This window comes from Lonchura striata, chromosome 14 (assembly GCF_046129695.1).
Source record: "Lonchura striata isolate bLonStr1 chromosome 14, bLonStr1.mat, whole genome shotgun sequence".
Classification (NCBI taxonomy): Eukaryota; Metazoa; Chordata; class Aves; order Passeriformes; family Estrildidae; genus Lonchura; species Lonchura striata.
This window is the reverse complement of record NC_134616.1, coordinates 4,051,928-4,075,162: the sequence shown is the minus strand read 5'-3', so window position 1 is coordinate 4,075,162 and position 23,235 is coordinate 4,051,928. Positions and strand designations below refer to the sequence as shown.

General features: G+C 42.3%; 1 protein-coding gene across 2 annotated transcripts in view; it reads left to right on the top strand.

The window, feature by feature from the left end:
• The first annotated feature begins 1,188 nt into the window (after positions 1-1,188).
• Positions 1,189-23,235, top strand: part of DACH2 (dachshund family transcription factor 2) — a 247,537-nt gene continuing 225,490 nt past the window's right edge. The window contains exon 1 of one of the 2 annotated variants that reach the window (XM_021531418.3): positions 1,189-1,713. In XM_021531418.3, the coding sequence (XP_021387093.1) occupies positions 1,229-1,713 (485 nt within the window). In that variant the 5' untranslated portion in view covers positions 1,189-1,228. The remainder of the gene's footprint in view (positions 1,714-23,235) is intronic. The other variant, XM_021531417.3, reaches the window with a different exon arrangement.

The following is a 23,235-nucleotide window of genomic DNA, read 5'->3' as shown; positions in this document are numbered from 1 at the left end:
ATGAAAACCAGAGGCAACAAAACAGGAAAGAAGGATGTTGAAACGCAGGAAAAACGGGAACAGGGTGGGAAAAGAGGTGTGATACAACACTGGGAGAGGGTGAGAAGCAAATAACCAATGTAGGCAGTGTGCCCTGGGTCTGCTGGATGTCTGATCATCCTTCGTTTCCTCTTGTTCAGGGAGAAGGGCCGCAGGAGCTCTGGCAGCTCTTGTGTCACCCGCCCTGGATGGTGGAGGAGGCGCAGGATGTGCCGGGATGTTCGCAGGCCGAGGCACCACATGGAGCTTTTGGGGGCTGTGTGAGGAGAGGGCCGAGCCCGCCGAAGCTAAACCACAACTGGCGTCCCAGCATCGAGGCTGGGAACTTCAGACACCTGCGTGCCAAACCTCCCGAGAACGGCCTTTGCCTGCTGTGAGCGACCGCCAACCTGAGCATCCCTCGCACCTCCCTCCATCCTGCTTGTGCCCCTCTCCGGCGGGTCTGGGCTTGCTTTAGGCCGGACCCAGTGGCCGTGGACCCGCGTCCTGTGCCGGGCCGGTGCCACCGCGCTCGGTGCGCTCCCGCTCCGCTCCGCGTTTGTCTCGGGTACCACAGGGAGCCCCGCACCGCCCCCGCTCTGCCCAGCGCCTGCAGCTCCGGCGGGCACAGGTGTTTGTGCGCTTACAGCCGTGCCCGAGCGCAGCCCGGGCAGCCCCGCGGGATCCCGGCACGGCCGGGGGACCGAGACCCCATCACAGCCCGGGCAGCCCCGCGGGATCCCGGCACGGCCCGGGGACCGAGACCCCATCACAGCCCGGGCAGCCCCGCGGGATCCCGGCACGGTCCGGGGACCGAGACCCCATCACAGCCCGGGCAGCCCCGCGGGATCGCGGCACAGCTCGGCGAAGGGGGCGTTCTCGCAGCCCGTGCAGCGGGAGCCCCTCGCGGGCGTGGGCTCCCTCCCAAAACTTCGCCCCGAGTTGCGGGCGCCGGGCGCGCCGCGCTCGCTGCCCCGCGCCGCCCGCCCCAGGTGCGCGGCCGGCGCTGCCCCGCCCCGCCGCGCCCGCAGCCACTGGCGGCGGCGCTGCCGGCGGCGGGCGGGGCGCATTGGCTGCAGGGCGCCGTCACTCTCCCCGGCGGCGCTGGGGAGGGGTGTGGGCGCTGCGTGCGGGCGGGAGCGCGGCGGTCCGGCGGCACGGCGCGGAGCGCAGCGCGGGGCTGAGGCAGCCGCGGGGAGCCGCGCCGGCCATGGCGGTGTCCGCGCCGCCCGTCATCGCCGCAACTTCCAGCGGCGGCGGCGCGGGGGGCTCGGCGGGTTTGTTCCGGGCGGACCCGCTGTACTCCAGCCCCGCGGAGTCCCCGCGCCTCACCAACAGCCTCGTCAACACTTTCCTCTCGGCCGGCGGCGGCGGGGCCGGCGCGGGCGGCGGCGGCGGCGGCAACGAGTGTAAGATGGTCGACCTGCACGGGGTGAAGGTGGCCTCGTTCCTCGTGGAGGGGCAGGAGCTGATCTGCCTGCCGCAGGTCTTTGATCTCTTCCTCAAGCACCTGGTGGGAGGGCTGCACACGGTCTACACCAAGCTGAAGCGGCTGGATATATCTCCCGTGGTGTGCACGGTGGAGCAGGTCCGCATCCTGCGCGGGCTGGGGGCCATCCAGCCCGGCGTCAACCGCTGCAAGCTCATCACCAGGAAGGACTTCGAAACTTTGTACAACGACTGCACCAACGCGAGGTGAGCGCGGGCTCCGCTCCGGCCCCGGCCGGCCCGGGGGAGCGCGGGTCCCAGGGGAGGGGGCGTGCGGGGCCGAGCGGGGCCGAGCGGGGCCGAGCGGGGCCGAGCGGGGCCGAGCGGGGCCGAGCGGGGCCGTGCGGGGCCGAGCGGGGCCGGGGTGCGGCGGTGCCGGCACGGGAAACTTTCCCTGCTTCCATCAGCCCCCGCCACCGCCGGGCAGCGGAGCGGCTCCGCGCGCCCGTCTCCAAACTTTTCTCCAAGCAGGGAAAGCCGACAGTTCCAGAAAACGCTCCTTTAAAAAAAAAAAAAAAAAATCAAAACCCCGTATCTCCAAAAGTTTTCTCCGTTATGTTTGCCCGCTGGAGCCCGTGGCTGTGCCCGGCGGGGGCTGCGGGTCCCGGTGCCCCCGGAGCGGCTCCGCTCCCGCACTCGCAGCTCCGCAGCGGCCGCAGCCCCTGCCCGGCTCCGGTCACCGAGCCCCCGGATCCCTGCTGGGTCCTGCACACCCGGCGTTATAATCCCGGTTTGTGACCTCATGGCTGCTGCCTTTAGAAATGATAATGATCTAAATAAACACAAAACCCTCTGGGGCTCGGCAGGAGCGCTGGTGCCGTGGGGCAGGGTGTAAGGCAGGCACTTGGGAGCTGCCGTTCCTGCCTCAGCACTTGCTGAGGGACGTCTCGGAAACATTTCCATGTCAGCGTGCCGCCGCTTTCTGTGGCAGCAAACTTTCTTTGCAGACGCTTCAGCGAGCTTGGGGTGCGATACGCGACCCGCGGCGTGCCCGTGTTCGTAACTCCGGGCTTTGTGTCCCCGGTTCGACCTGCTCAGCACTGAGCGAGGCTTTTAATTTAATAACTTCATTTCGTGCCATGCGGGGCCTGATCCTGCACTCGCTGCTGAAGGGGGAGCAGACCGGGCGTTATTCTTGAACGCAATATTTGCTTTGTTTCAAATCACTTTATATTGCAGGTGGCAGTTTAGAGATGCACTTTATTGCTAGATCTGTTCATACGAACTATGTGCTTTCTTTCCTTGCTCTCGTTCTGTTTCTGTAACCCCTTCTCCCGCTGCCTATTTCAATGTTAGGCACCTCGATGACATCACGCCCACTGCTTTATTTAAGGGATGGGTTGGGAAGTACGGTTTGAGGCTTACATTAATTTTATTCCAATACATTAGATTACTAAGGGGCACATTTCGCATGTAAATGCTTCTGTGAAATGTGTCTGAGACTGGACTAGCGTGAAAGTTGATGGTTAAAGAAATACATCTTGTTAATTTCTGTGACCGTGCCAAAGTTTATTAGGGAAGTACAGGATCTGATATGATGCAGCCCGTAGATGCAGTCTAATGATTTCTGCTCTTGTACAACCAGCGTTTTAAAATCTCTAAATGCTGCAGTGTTGAATGTTTAAAACTTGTATTTCCCAACTTTTTTTTTTGCCCCCTTCTCTTTGACACAGACTTATGGGTGTGATAGGACAAGGTAATGGGTAATGCAGGGAGCAGTGGGAAGGGGAGCTGCAGGTGAGGAGCCAAGTGATGCTCCAGGAGGGGCTGAAAGGAGCAGAGAGTGGAGCAGAGCCTTGGGAAAGGCTGGGGATGGGGCACAGCTCTCAGCTCAGACTCACACGTGTTGAATGTGCTTAAACTCTCCCCACCCCGCTGTGAAAACTTATTTTTACCCATTCAAGAGTAGCAAATCCCTGTACATTTCGCTTCTTTGTGCCTCGTGAAGATGCCTCTGGCTGGAAGAACCTGCTCACATCAGGTGTTTTGCATTCACGGTTTCAGGTGTAATGCATGAGGAGTGTTATCAGCACACCTGAAACTTTGTTCAAGGATTGTAACTTAATGTTAATTGTATTCTGTCCTGTGAATTAAATGCTTAATGCCTCATTTTATTTACAGATTATTTTTTCCCTTGAGCAGTCCATACTTACTGGAGAGAATGTTGGGTAAAAATAGTTAAATACATGAGTAATCTTGATTATTTTTGTTTGCTGTGAAGTGACCTGGGAAGCACTGCAATGCACATTATCAAACAAATTAAATGCAGTAGAACTGTTAAAAGACATGCTCACAGTTTTTAGTTCTGCACCTGGAAAGTAAAAGCTTGAAAATACAGTATGTTTTAGCAATACTGCTATCAACTCTGAATACTGTGCATTGCCTTTCTAGTTAATATTTAAAAAAATTGATAGCTATTTATATATTTGAATACTGTAGAAATGCTGCAGTAAACTCGGGAGCTGCCAGTAAAAGCAGTAAGAAATGCTGGGTATCATTATTTTCACTGGTAATTGACTTGTAAAAGTCGGCATCTCTTAGTAGTGTGCACTTTTAGTTATTTTTTGAATTGGGATGCAAACCATCAATTATATATAACTGAAGAAAAAGATAAATTCTGTTTGTCCCATTTACTCTGTTGCATTTTTCTAGTTGAGTTTGCCTACAGAGCTTGCAAGAGCTTCAGAGAAACGCACCCGTGGGTGGAAGTTTTTGGTGTCTGTGTTCTGTGGCGGGAGTTACTCTGTCCAGCAGCTCTGACCTGGCTATTTCTGGAGCACGTTCATGTGCACTGTTGACATTTTAATTCACATATTTACACAATATTCCTAAAATGTTTGTATTTAGCCAGCACTGTGCACTCTGGTTTGCAGGCAAGGTTTGTGAAATGAAACTAACTCGCTCATTTCATTGCAGGTCCCACCCTCAAGTGAGTACAACATACTGACAAAATCAAGCTCCTGATGGGCAATACCTTAGAATATTGCTTACATTATGGAGGATTGCTTAAATTTAGTAGTGAAGCGTAACATTTAGTTAATTAAAAAAAAAAAAGCAAACTATAATGAGGATGTATTTTTAAAAGGAAATTTAAAACTGTAGCAAGAACATGTTGATGATAGTACATACGTCAGTCCTGAAAAATTGGATTATATGAATGTGATCAAAGCCTCTTCCACGCAGTTCTGTGTTTGATGGATGCTACTGGCCACTGAAAAAAGCATAGCATTGGTCTGGATTATTCAGTGAATGGTCAGAATACTTTCCAGAAAAGAGTATTTCAGTGCATGGCATATTTTTTTATGATTTAAAGCAACCAGTTAAGCTAATATTTTGCATTACTTTGGCTATTCACAAACAATAAAAGGCTTTAGAAATGAATTTAAGCAGTAAATGCAGACATTTAATTTTATGAGATAATGAGGGTCTAGTCATTTGACTATTAAAAGCTACCCTATAGTCAGCAGTACTCTGTCTTTTATTAGGAGACTGATGTCAAGATGATAATTAAAGCAATCCAGCCATGGATTGCACACAGCTTCCTGTATATTGATAGGAAATGTGGACATCTGATTGTCCATAAACTTCTTTTTCTAAGTGGATATTTAGCCTGCATTCAGACTTGGCCAAATCTATGAATTTTGAAGGTGTTAGCATTTTTAAATAAAATCGGTTTTTCGGTTTCCCTCTCTTCCTTGGAGAAGAGGCTCACTTCAGACACTCTGGAGAGAGATCACTGGCAAAGTGGATTCTGCTTGAGATGGAGAAAGGAATTCTCCCACTTCCTGAGCGGTGTAGTTACGCTTTTGGAAAAATCCCTCTTTCTTTTTGGGTATCTTGAAAGTCTGTGCCTGTTCAAAACTCCTAAAATACTTGAATATTTTCATCAGATGCATATCTAATCTGGAGAACCCTTGATTAAAATTCCCTTCTTTCTTCATAGCACTAGAGCTCCCCATTTGAAGGATAACATGCTTTTCCTCCAAAATGGAGTATTTGTATGATTCCTGCATGTGTATATGCATAATACATATGTAATTTTCTACTGAGACTTCTACAACTGAAAAATACTGTGTTTTTGTAGCAAAGACAAAAAAGCTAAACAATTAGGTATTAATGATATTCTTGTTGCATATTCAAAAGGTCTTTGCAAGCATTTCTTCTCCTTTTTTTCTTTTCACCATTTCAACCTGCAGAACTCTTCACTGTCACTTCAAATCACACAATTCTACAAAGATAAAACAACATTTAAACTCATTTGCTTTGGGAGGAAAATTGAGCATTTGCACCCAATAAGCCTGATTGTGGAACTGCATGCAAATTGTGTTTTGATTTATCTCTTTTGCACTTTTTTCCATTTGAATTGATCTTGCATTAATTTCGCCAAGCGGCTCTGTGAGGCTGCAGATGTTGCCCTGTGTTTAATAAATCAATGAGACAGATCTGAATGAATCACTTCAGATGGATTCTCTGCTCGGTTTGATGTCTAGATGTTATTCTTAGCTTGTTATCATGACAGATGCATTAATGTTCCCATACACTGCCAGCAATGTCAAAGAGATTGAAGCTTTTAAAGTGGCGGTATCCCCTTTTCCCCCTTCTGTTGGAATAACTAAATTGCCTTTAGGAATAGGTCAAAATATAAATTTAATCTTGGCATTATTGTGGGGGAAGATGCTAAACTTCTGATCGTGCTACAACGCAGGCAAATGCAGATTCTTACAGAATGATTAATTATTCCCAAATAGTGGAGATCAATATTAAAATCTAAACATAGGATAGCTCCTTAATAGAGTAACCACTTTCTCAACATTAATATTTCATTGTAATAGGAATGATACGAATAAATAATATAAGACTAGAACATGTTAAAAGTATTGCTATAAATAGAATATCATTGTGTCCAAATTGATTACAGGCTGAAGTAAGGCTTTTCTTTTCTTCCTTTTTTTAACTCATTAAGAATTTTCTTTTAAAGTTAAGTATGTCTGGATTCAACATCTGTTAGATTTAAAATACTTGTTTATTATGTTTCTGCTACTACTCCCCATGTAAGGCCAGATATGTTGGAGAAGTTGTTGATCATCATTAATTTCGGGTCAGTTTAGTCTGGTATCCATTATCTTGGACAGAACCTGTGGAACACAAACTACAAAAGGCTGGAACGTGTCTTTGTGGAAAGGTTTTAAATTCTGAAAAAAATTTAGCACAAATTGTAAAGTACTCTGCCATGAATAATGAAGATCTGTTTCCCACGTAGGCTATGCACAGCTTTTATTCCTTAGTTGTTTACTAAACCACTCGTGGTCATTTTTGTTTTTTCTTAAGAGGATAAAACAGTATTTTGTGCAGTCATTTTGCTAAACCTGATTTCTCTCTCTGATGATTTTATTTTCATTTTAAAAATTACCAGGAATATTCCTTTTCCTAATCTTTCCTTGACACAGAAGAACTTTGACTTTTTGTCTTTAAGGCTTCTGAGAATAAATTGGACAAACTGGCTGTAACGGATCTAGATTTATGTTGGCATTCTTGGTATTCTTGCTCCAGTAGTTCCAATTTGATAAAGGAAACAATATATGTAATAGAAATTCACAGTTTATTCAAATGAGTTTAAGCTTTAGCATTGTTATATTTGCCTTTCTCTCACCAATATATCAATGTGTGGCAATAGCATTATACTGAGAAAGCCTCCAGAAGGGACCAGCTCTGTGGATGGGGAATTATTCTCACGCTGGGGCTGTGGCTGCACACGCAGCCTCTGTTTGTGCACCCTTTGAAAGGCAGGGAAAATCAACTTTGGTAGAGAACTGAGGAGCACAGCAAAACCCACTGAATTAAAGAATCGTGTTTTATTGTATGGCAGTGGCCTTAGAGTGAGAAATACTCTCTACCTACCTTAGTAATTTTGCAGTAAATATTTCAAATGAGCCTCATGAGATGTTTTAAAGAATTGTCTTGGTTATTTCACTGCTTTCAGGCTGGAATTGGTATTTTGTAAAGGCTGTTTGTCAACATTAGTGTTAGAAAGGTGTTGAAATTTGGGCTGCAAAGTCTCTGTTTTGACTTTGCTGAGGTGAACCTCCCTTTCATGCCAGGGGCTGTTTTCCAGAACAAGGGAAAAGAACTTAAAAATGTTTCTAGGATCTGAGCCCTTCTCACCAAAGGTGAGATTTATTAAAATATTTACTGAGCCCTGCCTTTGGAAGAATAATGTGTTCCTGTGTTTTTGGGTCTGATCTTGTACTTGCTGAATATAAGAGCTTGAGTCTCTTTTGAGCCTTTCCAGAGGTGATAATTACGAATTTTCTGACGTTACAAAGTTATCCAAATCCTTATTTTAAAATACATGGAAAGTTCCCAGCTGGTTGCTTTTTTAAGTTCTTTGTGTGATTATCAGCGTAAGGAAACCTGTAGGTGTATGGAAATGTGTAATTTTAATGATTATTTACATGCACAGTACTAATATCAAACCCAAACGTAATGAGGCTACTTCAGAGTTCCTGCTGTCTGGGATGTGTTCCTTTGGTGTAAGCCAAGGCAAGGTTTTTATATGTTCTGATTAAACCTGCATTCCCAAGCACAAGTATGTTAGTTAGTAATGATTCCTAGTGATTTAGATTTATCCTGCTTGATATTAGAACCGTCCCTCGGGGCTACAAGCTTTTGATCTTTGTTCCCTCTCGGTAAAACAGGGTTGTCCAAAGTGTCTCGGTAATAGGGTTTCCCCTCTCCCTCCATTCTATAACCTGTAAGAAACACTGATACCTATTAACTAATGTACTTTGATACCTGCCCCAGAAGGTTCCAATATCCGAATCCTGTAAAGCAGAAATTTCTTTGCTCGCCTTTAGTTTTTGGTAGCGCAGCCACGCTGTTGTTTTGTGTGCGTGTAAAGTTTATTGTCACTAGCAGACGTGGGGAGATTATATTCCCTTGTCAGTACATCCTGACCCCCTGAGCCCGTTTTGCTCATTAAAATAGATTATGTCAGAGCCTTTCGTGACTCACTCACGAATACCACTTCTCCAGAAAGTAAGAACCAAACCCAATTAATGTGCTGCCTTTATTACTGTGCAGTGCTTTAAAGTGTGATGTTTAGCAGTGTACATCGTTCCTATGATAAGGTATAAAATGTTCAATTGCATTGTGCCTGATGTTATCAAGTTTCTGGAAATTGATATCTGGTACTGGCATTTAACCTACATCCACTCTGCCTGCTATCTATGGGATGGGTTAAAAAGAAAAAGTACTATTGATCTGGAGCTGGATTAAAGTTTGAAATCGGCAACAGCATGAGCACAAAAGGCTTTTTTATGATTTCTCAGCTTGCCATTGATCTACCAGTTTTATTGCATTCATTATTTATTAAAAGAATTTGCAAGCTAAACATAACGTTAAGCTAGTTTGCACACAGGGACTGCACTTAGGAAATTGAATGGAAATTGCATTAGAGATGAACATCTGTGCTATTTTTCCACTCGTGTGTTTATGGGTTTGTATAAAAGGTGTATTGGATTAACAGTTATAACCATTATAGCTTGCAGCAATATGTTAGAACCCCAAGCATTTAGTAGTTATTTAAGAAGGAGACTCTTTTTTCTTACACTAAAAAGTATGGTAATGCCATGACAAACAGAGCTTTTATTGGATTATTCTTTATTAATGGGCTTTTTACAACTAATGTGTAAAACTTGAGGTATCTTGCTATATTATGCATGTGCACTATTATCTATGCTACATAAAGCTCCATTAATATTGTCATTAATTGAAGGTTTCCAGTGGCAATATTAGTTAAGGATTTGGCATATAGTCACTGAAGTATTGAAATGTATTTTATAGGAATGTAAGTATTGAAAAGATCCTTAATATATGTTCCTTCAGATTTTTCCCCAGCAAGTCAACTAGTTTACTCTCCTCCTTGAGCCGAGTGCCTTCTGTGATGTATTGTCAGTGAATCGGGTGAAGTCTTTAATATTTTGAGATAATTTTCCATTTCAGTTGAATTGTTCAGCTGCCCTTTACACTGGCTCTAGTTGTGTGTGACATGCAAAGTGTAGGGTATATCTTGAATTTTGAGGTCACGTCCTTTCTAGATTGTGCTCCATTGGGGACAGGGATAGTGGGGTGGAGCCATTGGGGACAGGAGCCATTGGGGACAGTGGGGACAGGGACAGTGGGGTGGAGCCACTGGGGACAGGGACAGTGGGGTGGAGCCATTGGGGACAGGACAGTGGGGTGGAGCCATTGGGGACAGGGACAGTGGGATGGAGCCATTGGGGACAGGAGCCATTGGGGACACTGGGGACAAGGACTGTGGGGACAGGGACAGTGGGGTGGAGCCCTTGGGGACAGGGACAGTGGGGACAAGGACTGTGGGGACAGGGACAGTGGGGTGGACCCTCAGCAGCAGCCCCGGGCTGGGTGGGGTGGGCACACGCTGGAGGGAAGGGATGGATCCAGAGGGACCTGGTGGGGCTGGAGGAGGCCAAGCTCAGGGTGCTGCTGCCTCCCAGAGCAGCTGTGGGTGCCCCTGGATCCCTGGCAGTGCCCAGGGCCAGGCTGGATGGGCTGGGAGCAGCTGGGACAGTGGAGGTGTCCCTGCCCTGGCAGGGGTGGGGTGAGCTTTAAGATCACTTTAAACCCAAACCCTTCTGGGATTCTGTGGTTCAGAGCAGTTCCTTTTCTCAGTGGGGTGAGCTGGAGTCAGTTGTCCTGAGCTGTCTCCAGTTAGATTTTGAATATTTGCAAGGATTGAAGTTCAGCCTTTCTGGGCAACTTATTTGCAGAGTAGAAATAAGTGTGCTGTGGGAGGAAGATTTTATTGGGATGTCTGGGTTCCGTGGGAGTTGGGAGGAGATGTCACAGGCAGCCACTGCTGGGGTCACTGCCCTGCAGAGGAGTCACTCAGGCAGGTCAGCACAGACACTCTGCTGCTGTGCTTGTCCTTCCTGGGAGTCAAGCATGTCATCTTGTGCCATCTCCATCTCACAGACAATTTCCTGAAATCCTCTGTGTGTGCTGAGGAGCTGACTTTGCCTATTCCCCACCGCCCCTAGAGAAGAATATTTGTATATTTGCAATTACAAAATAAAGGTGGCTGTAAAGAAAGCTCCTGGCACAGAGGTTGTGCCAGTAGGGGGATTTAGTTACTTGTATGTTACAGTAACTTAAGAGTTGCTAATTAAGAAGATAAAGCTAGTTGAAAGGAAAAAATATTTTGAGCTTCATTTAGAACCTCTAATCAGCATGTGTAAAATACGATACATTATGGTTTTTCTTAAATGTGCAGCGGTTGTTTTTGCCTAGTGCAAGTTTGACATGCTAGCTAATAGACTGTTTTGATAACAGTTAATCAGAGAATGTCCTGTGTCTGTGAAATGTTATCCCTGTTGTTTCTGTGAGGCTGATGAAGGCATCTCTCTTTCAGGGCTGCAGGTGTCTGCAGCTGCCTCCTCTCCTCGTACTTTCAAATGTTGTTGTGTGCTGAAGGAGGGCAATTTTCTAAAGAGCTGCTGAGATAATACTGAAAAATAGAAGCAGGAAAAATGTCAAGTCTTTCCAGTGAGACTTAAAATACACGTCTAAACAAAAAAAACTGAAACCCCTCCCCCAAACACGCAAAAACTCCCAAAACCAACAATAAAAAAAACAGAGCAGAGCGAGGTGGTAAAATGCTGGCAGTTAGACAAGAGCAGAATATGGATGCTGAAACAGGACCCAGGGTAATGAACTCGGTGTTCTGTTCCCTCTGGTGTATGAGCTTGTTGCTGAAAGATGCATTTGTAGGTTTAGGGAGTCGTTTGTGTTTTTTACACGGCAGTTCATGTATCTGATAGGTGACTTATTAGAATACCTTGAGTTGAGCACCCTGTCATTACAAATTAATTTTTATATTCTGCCAGGCTGTCAGACTGTTTTCAGAGATGTCAGACAGCACCTTTTGCTGCCCTGCTGCATTCCAGGTGTGTGCCACTCCAGGTGTGTGTGGTCAGCAGTGCTGAAGAGCATTAATTCATTCTGCTGTTCTACGGACTAGGATTTCTTGTCTCAGAAGCAGAATTGTTCTCACTTCATTTTGCTCTGGTTTTATGAATTGCCTTCCTTGCCACACAACTGACTTTTGGTTCAATCAAATCTCTTCTTGCTGGAACTTTGGAACATTTATGTTTTGCAGCTTCATGAATGACTTCTGTCTTGCATGTTAAGGTCGAGGGTTTCTGGTCATCCACTTTGCCCTATTTAAAATACTTTCTTCAGAATTTTAGTTTGCATGTACCTCTCCCACCCCACAACCACAGCCCTCTAATAAACTGCTCTATCTTAGTTATTTGTCCTTAAAGGAGAGAATCTCTATTCATGTTGGTGTGGAAGCAAAACAAAAAACAATGGTGAGACATTTTCTCAAGTAATGCAGAGAGTGCAATGGAGTAGATCAGATTATGGCATTAGACTTTTAAACCATTTTTAAGAACTTCTGTTCACTGAGTGAAAGTCAGTTGAGTGACTGAGTTCTTAACTCTGGTATATTCTGATCTGGATAGAAACTCTTTAGGACAACTTTTTTTATTTGTTCACGTGAAGTTTCTGATAGTATAAATGCCATATTTTTGTTCTTTTTGAAACAGCTATTAACAAGAAGTTGAATGCCTGGCAGGGATAAGCATCTCTGCTGCTCAGTCTCACACGTAAGCCAACTATGTAAGGGGCTTATTCTAGCAGGACTGCATTTCACTGAAGTAGTAGTGTGTTGTATTAGGGCTGAATGTGCTGTGATGATGATTTCTGTTCTGTGGTCTGTTCAGTGATGATGGTTCCCCCCCATCCTTTGCTGTCACAGAATTTCTCTTTGATATGTTCAGGTTCTTGTGGCCACACAGCTTCATTTTTCCTCCACATCTAGATAGTCCTGTCATTCACAAAAACAATACAATAACTCAATACACAAGCAGCAGACACAGCTCACAAGTTTCATTTATTGTGTTGGTCACCGAGTTGTCTTTAAAACTTTAAAAGTGTCTTGCAAGCTCCAAGTTCAAGATTTTCTTGACCGTATTTTGATACTGGTGGTTGCAGGGGTTTTTGATGCTGCTGTTAATTACTTTTCTGCTTTTTAGTTAGAAGCTCTTTTTAGCATCTTACCACAAGAAGTAGTTTATCTGATGATGTCAGATCGTTTCCAGAATAATCCCCTGTAGTGTCTAGCACTGTGAGAATCTGAGTCAAAGTAAACAAGTTTACAGACAGTAGGTGGGCAAAGAGTGTTTTTGTTTAAGTGTTTAGGTTGATTGCTTAGTTTGGTTGTATGACTGTGGGCAAAATTTGAAAGTTCCTTTTTTTGCTTTTGGTTTTTCATAATGTCCTGACCCAACCAGTGTAAGACTGCAGAGGAGACTGAATGAACACGAAGGTTTTGGATTGCTTTGCTTTGTCTTTTTAACTCATTGCAGGCAAAATTCCACACTGGAACCATTGTAGAACCAGAGTCTTCCAGCTGGTTTCAGTGATTTCTGATCGCCAGCGTGGAAAGCATCCAAACCTCCATGCATGGCAATGAGTTAATCTGTAAGTTACTTAGGGCCACATCAGGAAACATTTCATGCAAATTTGGAAGTGGAATAATGAAACAATCCTTGGGACATCAGTTGTATCCCCTTTGTATTTAGTGAATCTTATATTTGGATAGATTTTTATTAAGTCCATATATTTGTACAGGAAATAAATGTAGAAAAGGTGCACAGTGGAACCCCAAACCTTTCCATCTGCATTTTTATGATGAAAGGCACTGCATGGGCTAGGAGTAGTGAGAGTCAGTAGATGTTCATTTGCATTGCCTGGTAAACACTTGTCAAGAATCAGGGATTACAAATTGAATAGGAATATTCACTTTTTCCATTGAGGGAAGTGTTGACCAATGGTGATAAATACAAATCATTTTAGTATAGGGAATACTATAAACTTGTTGCTGTGCATATATTGTACATTGCTCACATTCAAAAATCCTTACTTGGAGTATAATCATATTTCATCTATTTGAGACTATCTTGATTACTTTTAATCAGGGAGCAAATTTTAATATTCTAAGTGGAGGTGACTGCATGTGAAGAACAGTGAAAAATAATTGTATGTACCTTAGTTTAAAAAGTAATAAACTGATAATTATTATGTATTTAATTAGCACATGCATTTCATAAAGGTTATGGCATCATAGATAGCATCCTGGATACTTAGCCAAATCTTGATTTATTCTTGCAGAATTCAGGAAAGATTGAAAGCACAATGAAGGGCAAAGCACCGAGCCCCTGTATTTGTGTGAACGCTGTATGAGCCCAAATGGTGGCTGGTGATGAGTAATTCACAGTGCACCTGGCTTTTCTGGGAAATCCTTTGCACTCTCTGAAGGGGAATGGCCATTGGTGGGCTATTTCTGACTCTGGTTTTGGTGGAAAATTCGGCCTTGTGTGTCACTTAGACTTTGTGACACGTGTAGCCTCCCAGGGCCTAATGACTTGTCTGCAGATGGGCTGTTATTTATTACAGTCATGTAGAATAAAATTGATTGTCTTCTAAAATTAATTTTTCATTTGCCTCCAGCTCTGCTTTAATAGAGGACACACAGTTGCCTGTTTGCAGAAATACTGTTTAATCACATTAATATCTCAGCCCCCCAGGCTGGTGAAGATAATTGTACAAACGAACAGCAAAATCTGTATCTTTAACTTCTTTTTATGATTAAATTATGCAAATGACTTATCTCCTGCCCTTCCAAGCACTAATCATCTAATTAGGAATGATGTGTTAAAGGGATGGTTTTGAATCAGGAGAAGGGGAGAACGGAGGAAGCAGAAAATGGGACCTGACAATGAAACTGCTGAAAGTACTGTAGCAGTACAAGATAAATTTGTGTATGTGTTCAAAAAGAAATAATAAAGGCTTGCTGTGCTCTTTCTAGTGCTGTTTTTCATAAGAGGATAATTCTTCGGTCTGATCTTCACCCGTAATTTTCCATATTAACTTTAAATTCTATATTATTGTTGTTATTGTTAACTTAGTACTTTCTCTTCCAGTTCTCCTAAGCAATGAGTGCGAGTGTCTCTGCATTCGGCTTTAGTAATAGAATGCTTTGAAAGACAGAATACATTTATTTGTAGTTTGTGTCTTATCAAAGTGCTTGTCATTGTACTGAAAGATGTCCTGTGCCTGTTAAATACTTCACATATCTCTGTCTCTCTTTTTTGAATACTTAACTGCTGGTTAAAGAAACTCACAGTTTTGCATTTTAATGTGAAAACGTAAGTGTCCAAGTAAAGAGGGTGCTCATCTCTTCATTGTCCTGTGCCTAGTTTGTAAAGTTTCCCTTTGGGTGAAAACCTTTAAATTTAGATACTTAGGCAATAATAAATTTATATTTAAAGCATATTTATATGAAATAATCATGCCTTGATCTCTCCAAGAGCTTACAGCCCAGTTTGCTGTGTTTCATTTTTTTTTCCTATTCCATAAGCAAATTCTGGTTTTTGTAAGTCTGGCCTTTATAAGCAGATCCTCCTGCTTAAGGCACATTCCCACATTGGGTCCAAATTGTCAGTGTGTTAAAGGTACAGCAAACCAACTCATACCAGGTGACAGTTTGGTAATGTATTTGTTCTTGTTTTTCCTTGACTCAATTATTGCTGTACTTTCTGTATGTGATTAGAGTGCAGATAACCAATAAAAGAAGAATATTCTAGAGACTAACTGAAATTTCAGGTATTCCTCTATGAGAATGTATTAATTCCCTTATAATGTGTGAAAGTATTAATGCATAAGAGTATATGGATTCATAGGATGCTGTATGTAGATAACCAGTACCTTCCACACTCCCCAAGACATTTTCCAACATCTGTCTCATTCTTTAAGGAGCCTTAGCTTCCCTGCCTCGTGTCAGGCTTGTGTCCCTGTGTCTGTCAGACAGAGGTTTACTGATGCAGTCTGAGGAGTTTAACTTGCACAGGAAGGTGTGAAACACTTCTGCAAAGGTAGGTATCCCCCAAGAGAAGCTAAAAGCAATGATGTCAGAATAATCTTTTGGTAGTGCTTAGGTGTATGTCACAGGGATTTAAGAAGGATGAAAAACCTCACACAAATGAGTAGTTCTAAAAAATTAAAATGCTGACTGGGGCAGATAATCTGGCTTTTCTGTGTTGTTTTTGGATGGTTTAGCATAAAGGCTGCAAGTTCTGACACTGCTTCCATTTGTCTGACACAGACGTAAATTGCTGGTGGAATGTTTTCATAAACACTTCATGGATGGGGAGGCTGCATTTTCTTTCTGTACCTTCCAGCAATGGGATTGAATTAAATCAGTTCACATCTATCTTTGTGTGTATTTTTATCATTATCCCCTCCAAGTTTTCTCAGAAGCAAAACTTGTTGAAGAGGATTTGCACCAAGTCTTTGTGCCAGAATATTTGTGGAAGTAATTTTGGTACACAAGGTCTAAATATATTTTGGCAGAATTATAGGAGACCCAAAAAGAACATGGGATTTCTTACAGTATTAAAAGGTTCTTGGATCCATCAGGGACTTAAATTGCTGTGAGGGCTTTGAGCAGATCTGTTCTTTGGGTAGGAGTTCTACGATAATTAAGGAACACAAAATCCTAGACTAAATTCTTCTGTTTCTTTTAGATTGGCTGGATTGTGATACCACAAGAAGAGCTAAAAATAGAGGCTTTGTGCTTAGGCTGATAGTGTGTGATAAGTCAATGGAGAGCATGCTGGACAGCATCCAGCTGCCATTCTTTGTGTGGCTGAATTTCATGAGCCCCTTGGCTTTTGGCTGAGGTGTTTGTAGGACAGTGGCACGGAGGTCAGGGTTTCTGAGATGGGCACCTGCTGAGAGACCATTTGTAGATGGTCTTAGCATCAGCAAGGAATCTAAAAACTCTTGTAATCTGTAGCCTGCATTTCCCAGTTTTTAGGCAGAGGCAGATTGGAGGAAGGTAATCTGTAGTAAGCACTTGGATATCTTTTTCTTTTCTTTGTCTGCACAGGCTCAGGGCTTTATCTTACCCAGCTGCTCATTCAGATGTTTTTCTTATCTCTCCACTGGGCAGTTTGCACTGAGTAATGATATGTGACAACAGATGGTAGATAGTGAATTGTTCTGTGAATTAACTTGGTCTTGCAAGAAGTTGGACAGGAAAGAATTCTAAGACTTACCAGTTAATAGGTACAGTGCTGGAGCCATCTCGTTATTTTTTTTGGTGTTCAGAAAGTGTTAAGTCATTTAACTTTACTCCCACAAGTTCTTCCTCCTGGTGGCTGGAGTGCTGGGCTTACCTAGAGTGACCAATTCTCTGTACTGACATAATTGATGGTTGCTAAAATATCCGGCAGCCTGGCTTAACACAGTCAAATTGTGAAGTCTTTTAAATGTGAGAGAATTTAAGCCAGTCTTGACCTCTCTGATTGCTGCTCATGCAGGGCATAGAGAGAGAAGTGGAGATGAGTGTTTCAATTACTCTCATAACTTACTGGTCTTATACTTTGTGAAGGAAAGGATTATACCCAATTAAACAGCAGGAGAGTTAATACCTACTGCTTTTTTCCTTCTTTTTGTTTTGGTTTTTCTTTCTCTTATAATCGTTCAAGGCAAAGGCCATTTCAATATTAATCAAGTTACATATTAAAATACTTACTGCACAGAACACTAAACTGTTATGCCTTTCCTCTAGCATGTTCTTACAGCAAATCCTGTATCAGTGGTAAGGTCTAGGCCAGATGTGACATTTAAGAGCAATGAGAGTTCTTACAGAAGAGTGGTCGTAGTTATTGATTTGTCTGCTAATTTCAATTTAATTTAGTCTACAAATCCAAAAGAATTCCTTTCTGTGGTCTTATTGTGGGTTGGGGTAATTTAATATTTTCGAAGAAACACATAATCTTGTCATTGGGCTGAGGTTTTGGCAAATCTTGAGAAATGGTAGAAGATTTAAATATTCAAGGATCCAGATGCCAGTGTGTATTATATGATGCACAGTTTCTGGAATTGTGGGTAATGCGGAATGAAGCTGTGTTGGTCGAGTTTCCTTGACTTCCAAGAATAATGTGAAGATCTTTCTTCACCCATATGGTTGAAACTCCATTTTGATAAACAGAAAACAATAATCTCTGCTTTCCATGGCAGTAGGGTGCCCACTGCTTCATCTCCTTTTCAAGGCCTGGTAGTTCATGAACATGAAATGACAGCCTGAGCTTATTTGTGTGGTCAGTTTAATACATTCACATAGCTCTGCTATTTCTTGAAAGTTATAATCTTTGATCGTGGTTTTTCAGAAATTGCTGAACTTGTACATTTGATGACTCACAAACATTAGAGAGGTCAACTTTCTTCATGGAGCTGAGATTAGCTGTCCATGTGTCAGTGGTGTTCAAGCTGGAATATGCAACAGTTTTCAAATTGCAGCTGTGTGAAAGTGGTGTGGGAAAGTGTGGAAAAAACACTGGAACTATTGAGAGGATGCTGATCCCCCTTTAAACTGTGGGGGCTGTACATAGGTTACCCTTGGACTGTAGGTTCTCCAAAGTAGCCTCTCGTGATCATATTCTGTGTATTTCAAGTGTCAGGAGAAATAAGTAGTCATTGAAATAATTAGTGATGCGTAAGAAGGTGAAGCTGGGATTTCAAGACTGTGCAGGCACGTGGGTTAATACTTCTGTAGGAATTGTTCTGGTTTCTGCATCCTCAGGTGTTGACAAATCCTTGTTGTCAACCACCTATCATGGAAAGCAGGGCTGGGGAAGGGTTAATCTCATCTTTTTCAAGTGCATTCTTTGGCCAGTTTTGCAGTTGTTACACTTCTGTATGTGCAGGAGATATTTAGTATTGTTAGTAATATCCCAGGAGGCTAAAGTGTGATTTTGGCAGTGGACAGAGCAATTAGTTTGAGGGTAGTGAGGGTGCCTAAGTTGTACCCCCTTTATGAAGTGTGCTGGTACACGTCTTCTCTCTCCTTGGCTGCTAAGCTTCAACCCTCTGCCAGCAAATAGTAACGGGGCACATCCATTCTGGATCCATCCACATACAAACAGATTGCCTGAGGGCTCTTTGTGTAGCTGCTTCTACTCAGAAAATCCTAGGATGTGTCACAACTGGATCTTGTCTCTTCACATTTGAGATCAGACTCGTGTCTCTGTGTCTCTGAGCCTGCTTGTAAATTGGTGTATCTGAGGAGTGAGCAAGGAGCAGCATGATTCCCAAAAAGGCTTTGCTGGGAATTGTTTGGCAAAGTCTGTGGGACAGACAGACAGCAGTGATAAGGTATGAGTATGACAAGCACATTCTTCTCGCTCTCAAGATTTTTCATAGAGGAGCACAAAAAGAAGAAAGAGAAAACAGTTTCTATTTCTACTCCTTGTTTTTCCCATGTAGAATGTTTAAAGAATTGTGTACCTAAAGTAATTAATTAGATTCTAGTAAAGGTTATTTAAACCTGATAACCAATCAAACCCACCTACGTCTGAACTCTCAAAAAAAAGTCACAAATTGTAAGTTAGTTAAATATAGTAGTTAGAAAAAGTAAGTATGTAGTTTAAGTATCTCCTTTAAATAGTATATTAATGTATTATAGTATAGTTATAATAAAAAAAAAATTAAACCTTCTAAGCTAGAATCAAACATCATCATTTCTTCCCACTGAGTTCACCTACATTGACAATATTAGGGGACTCTGTATATTCAAGGGGCACTTTCATCTTGGAAACTGTCTGGGGAAAAGTGAAGGAATGAGAGCAAAGGTATCCAGGAGCCATGCATACAATCACCATGTGCCTAAAAATTCTTATTTAATGGCATAATATATTCACCTTGGGTAAGAAATTAAAGTTAATTAAAAAACCAAACCAAACAATCACTTAGTGTATGAATGCATAATATGAAATACACATGTAATAATCTAGAAAAGTAAGGTATGTATTCCATAGTGCAGTTATTTTGGACTGGAAGGTTGCTCACATCCCACTTTAGATGTTAAAAATTAATTTTAGGAATAGAATAATTTTTTTATATGGCAAAATAAAAACTTTAATGGGAAGAACCTTTCCCTATAACATTTTAAAAATTGATTTCTTGTAACTTATTTTCCTGAAGACAGTTGGAGAGAATAAGTTGTGAGTATAGGTAATGAAAAAAAAAATACATTCTAAAACTACTTTGAGTTCAGCATCTGCCCCAGAAGACTCTGGGAATCATTTCTGTAGACTGAACAGGCTCGGGTTGTTCCACAGCTGGCCAGGGAGGAGCTGGTTCCATTCCTGGTTGGAGCCCTTGGGCACAGGTCTGTGCCTGGCAGGAGGTATTGGATTGGTTTTCTTTGAATTAATCTCACTTGATGCTGTGGATTTGCAGAACTGAGGGTGCATTTGATTCTGGAAATTAAAACATTTTTTAACAGATAAAAATTCCCAGAAATGTATTATGCCTGGACAAAATGATGTGGTATGGATTGTTGCATGAGAAATTATTATTTTTAATTTTATTCTTCTGTACATGTGCTCTATTTATACTGTATGTGTATAACTCATAAACTAAATTTTTAAAAAGAATGTTCATTTAATCATAAGTAAGTTGTATTTGCATTTCCATGGCATTTAGTGTTGTGGTAATCTCAGGAATTCCCCAAGGTATTAATTCTTCATGGGCACTGAATGTTAAACTGCTCCAGTAGTTTATGAATCTCAGATCTTGATTTTCAGGTAATTGACAAAAAGCATGAAGAGCAGCTATATCCCCAGGGCCCCCTGAAATTCCCTTGGTTTCTGGGGCAAGATTTCAGTGGCTGGTTTGGAAAACTTGAGCCAGAGTCACTCAAGGTCAAAGGAAAGTTGGACACGTCAGAGAAAGAAAACCTAGAGAGGCAACTCTTCCCCAGAGCCTGAAAATACAGCTGTGTAGAACTCTGCTTTACAGAACTCTCTAATAGTAACTCTTCTATTATGGGATGAAGGTGAAAAATACTTTCCAGATTTTCCCCTTTATGCTTTCATCATAACAGCAGCCTTAAATTTTGCTATAGGAAAAAAAAAATAGGTTTTTTATCTCTTTATTCTCCTAGTACCAACAGTCTAGAGCTGGGGCTTGCTTCTTTTTCAACCCTTGTTACACTTAAGAATCAAAGTGTGAAGTATAACAGATTGATAAATTCAGTATCTGGATCTTTGTCCTAAATTAATTTATCTTTTCGAACATTTGTATGCAAACTCAATTGGAATTAAGATTAGAAAATCCAAAGGAGTTGAAACTTGTCACATCTGTGGTTACATAAAAACAGGGCTTTACTTTGTGATATTAAAGCAACAAATTGCTGGTTTATTCCTAGAACAGGCAGATAATCTTTCTCAGTATAGCCTGATTTTATCTTTTATAGTTCTGTGAATATCCCATATAATTTGCACTTTGCAGATAATGTAGACTTCTGAAGATCTTCACCATGGAATTTGTACTTTTTTTTGTGGCAAGCAGCAGAGAAATAGGGAACAACCCTCTCATCATTTATGTATCATGACCCAGCATCTCGGAGCCTTGGGCTATTATTTCAAAATCCAATATATTCAAACTTTGGCCTCGGAGAGCAGTAGGATCAGTACACAAGAACAATAGAGTGATAAATATAGATTTTTCATTAAGGAAAAGACTATATCCTGTCATTTTTGAATCAGTGTTGGAAGGAGGATCTGAGGATTCATGGCCTCCTATAGGCTTGGACGTTGTTTTTATTCAAAAAAAGGCCTTTTCACATTGCTGTGAGCGAGCCACCGCCGCCACGCAGAAATAAAATTTTAATTTATGCTAAAGGAGGGATGCACTAAGAGTGTGACAGTAATTTAATGCCAGTCAGTTTGGAGCTGTGCATAATGAGGGGGAGATGTGGAGCCCCGCTCATGCCCAGGGCTGCACCCAGGTGCAGAGCCTTGGCTTGGGGTGAGCTGGGCTGCCTCGCTCCCTGCACCAGAAATTTGATTTTTTTTTTAGTCAGATTATCCACAGGAGCATTCTTTGGAGCCAGAAAGGTTTCTAGGATGAAGTGGGGCTCCTGGATGGATGGCATATGCTTTTAGGCACCTGCTGGATGAACGTCCATATGTACGTGGAAGCCACCCCCACGGAGGAGGGGGATCTGCTGAAGTTCTGGAAATTGCTGAACTCCTCAGAGCTGTTAACACATGTTATATTCTGGGAGACATTCCCATTCTAGGAATACTTTTCGTTTAAATGGATTTTCACTCTATTTCCTTAAATAGAGCAGCTGTGATAGTGTACAAACAATCAGGATTTATGCTGAAAAGTAATTCTTGTGCTGTTTGCTTCATTCTCAAGGAAACAATTTATGTTCTTGTTTTGAACCCAACAGTCTGATGCTTGTTACTAGAGAATTCACCAAACAGTGAAAAGTTCTGGTTTGGGCAGTAAATTTAAGAAACCTCTGATTTTTGCTGGGTTCAGATGTCAAAAAAGCATGTTTGACCACATCTGTCAATATGTGTGTGCCTGTTTAACCACACTTACTTCTATTTGAATGTGAACAGTAATGCTGGGGTGGGCTTGGGGTGGGCTTTGTACGTATGTGGTGATTATATATTGCTGTTGTACCTTTTGGAAGTTTACAGAGGAGACCTGTGTTTGATTTGGTGGGAGGGAGGGTGGAGGTGGAATGATAAATTATGGCCTTGCTTTCCAATCCTGACGGGAAGATGCTTTATTCTGTATTGTTATCAATGAGAAAATAAAATTACAAAAATAATATTATTTCACAAGTTTTCTGCTTGCTTTTAGCTGACAGGTCTCAAAGTGGAGATAGCTTTTTCCACCTGCAATCAAATGTAATAAACCATCTTCACTGCAGAAGTCAAATTCCTGGAAAAAAAGAAGTTGGAAGCTCACACTTACACCATAAAACCTTGTTTATTGCACCCATCAGTCTTGGAAGATATGCCCCACAATGGGGTTTGGTAAAGCCATTACAAGGTGCCGTATGAGTTCCATTTGCCTACAGTAAATAGAATGTCAGAAGTGTCAGGGGGAAATAAATATCGGGCTGGTTAAAAGGGAGCAGAGATGGCTCAAAGCATCATTGAGAGGATTGATTTATCTGGCATGCTGTAATGACTGCAGATGTGGATCTGTTATTCTAGATGAGCAATGAATTTGATGAGCTGATAACACAGGGCCAGAGAGGCCTGGTTTTAATTACTGATGAGGAATTTATTTGTGAAGCACTGTGATTTACTGAGGGTTTGTTCTGTTATTGACAGGTGACCTTGGGGCTTTTCTCTTTTGATGAATAAAAAAAGCGGCATTTTTTAAAGGAAAACTGTTTTATCAGTGCTGTGAATACAGTGAGGTCATTTTAGATAGAGTATTGTCTTTCAAACCATCTTTATATATAATTATTTTTTGCAGCAGTTGTTAATTGCCTCTCTCATTGAGATTGTTGTGTATGCTACACTTGCTACTTGAGAGACACTAATTCTGGTGCAGATTGTTGCTAGCAAGAATATGTTGAGAAGAACTTTGTGGCAGAGATCTTAAAGCAAATAACAAAAAAGTCAAATTAACCAAGAGTATATTACTGGGTTGTTCAGCTTTTCAGCTGCATGTCTTATCCTGCATGTATTAATTTTAATTTTCTGATTTTCCTTACAGACCACCAAGGAGAAAAAATACAGAGAATTAAAAGGCTCTTTGTTT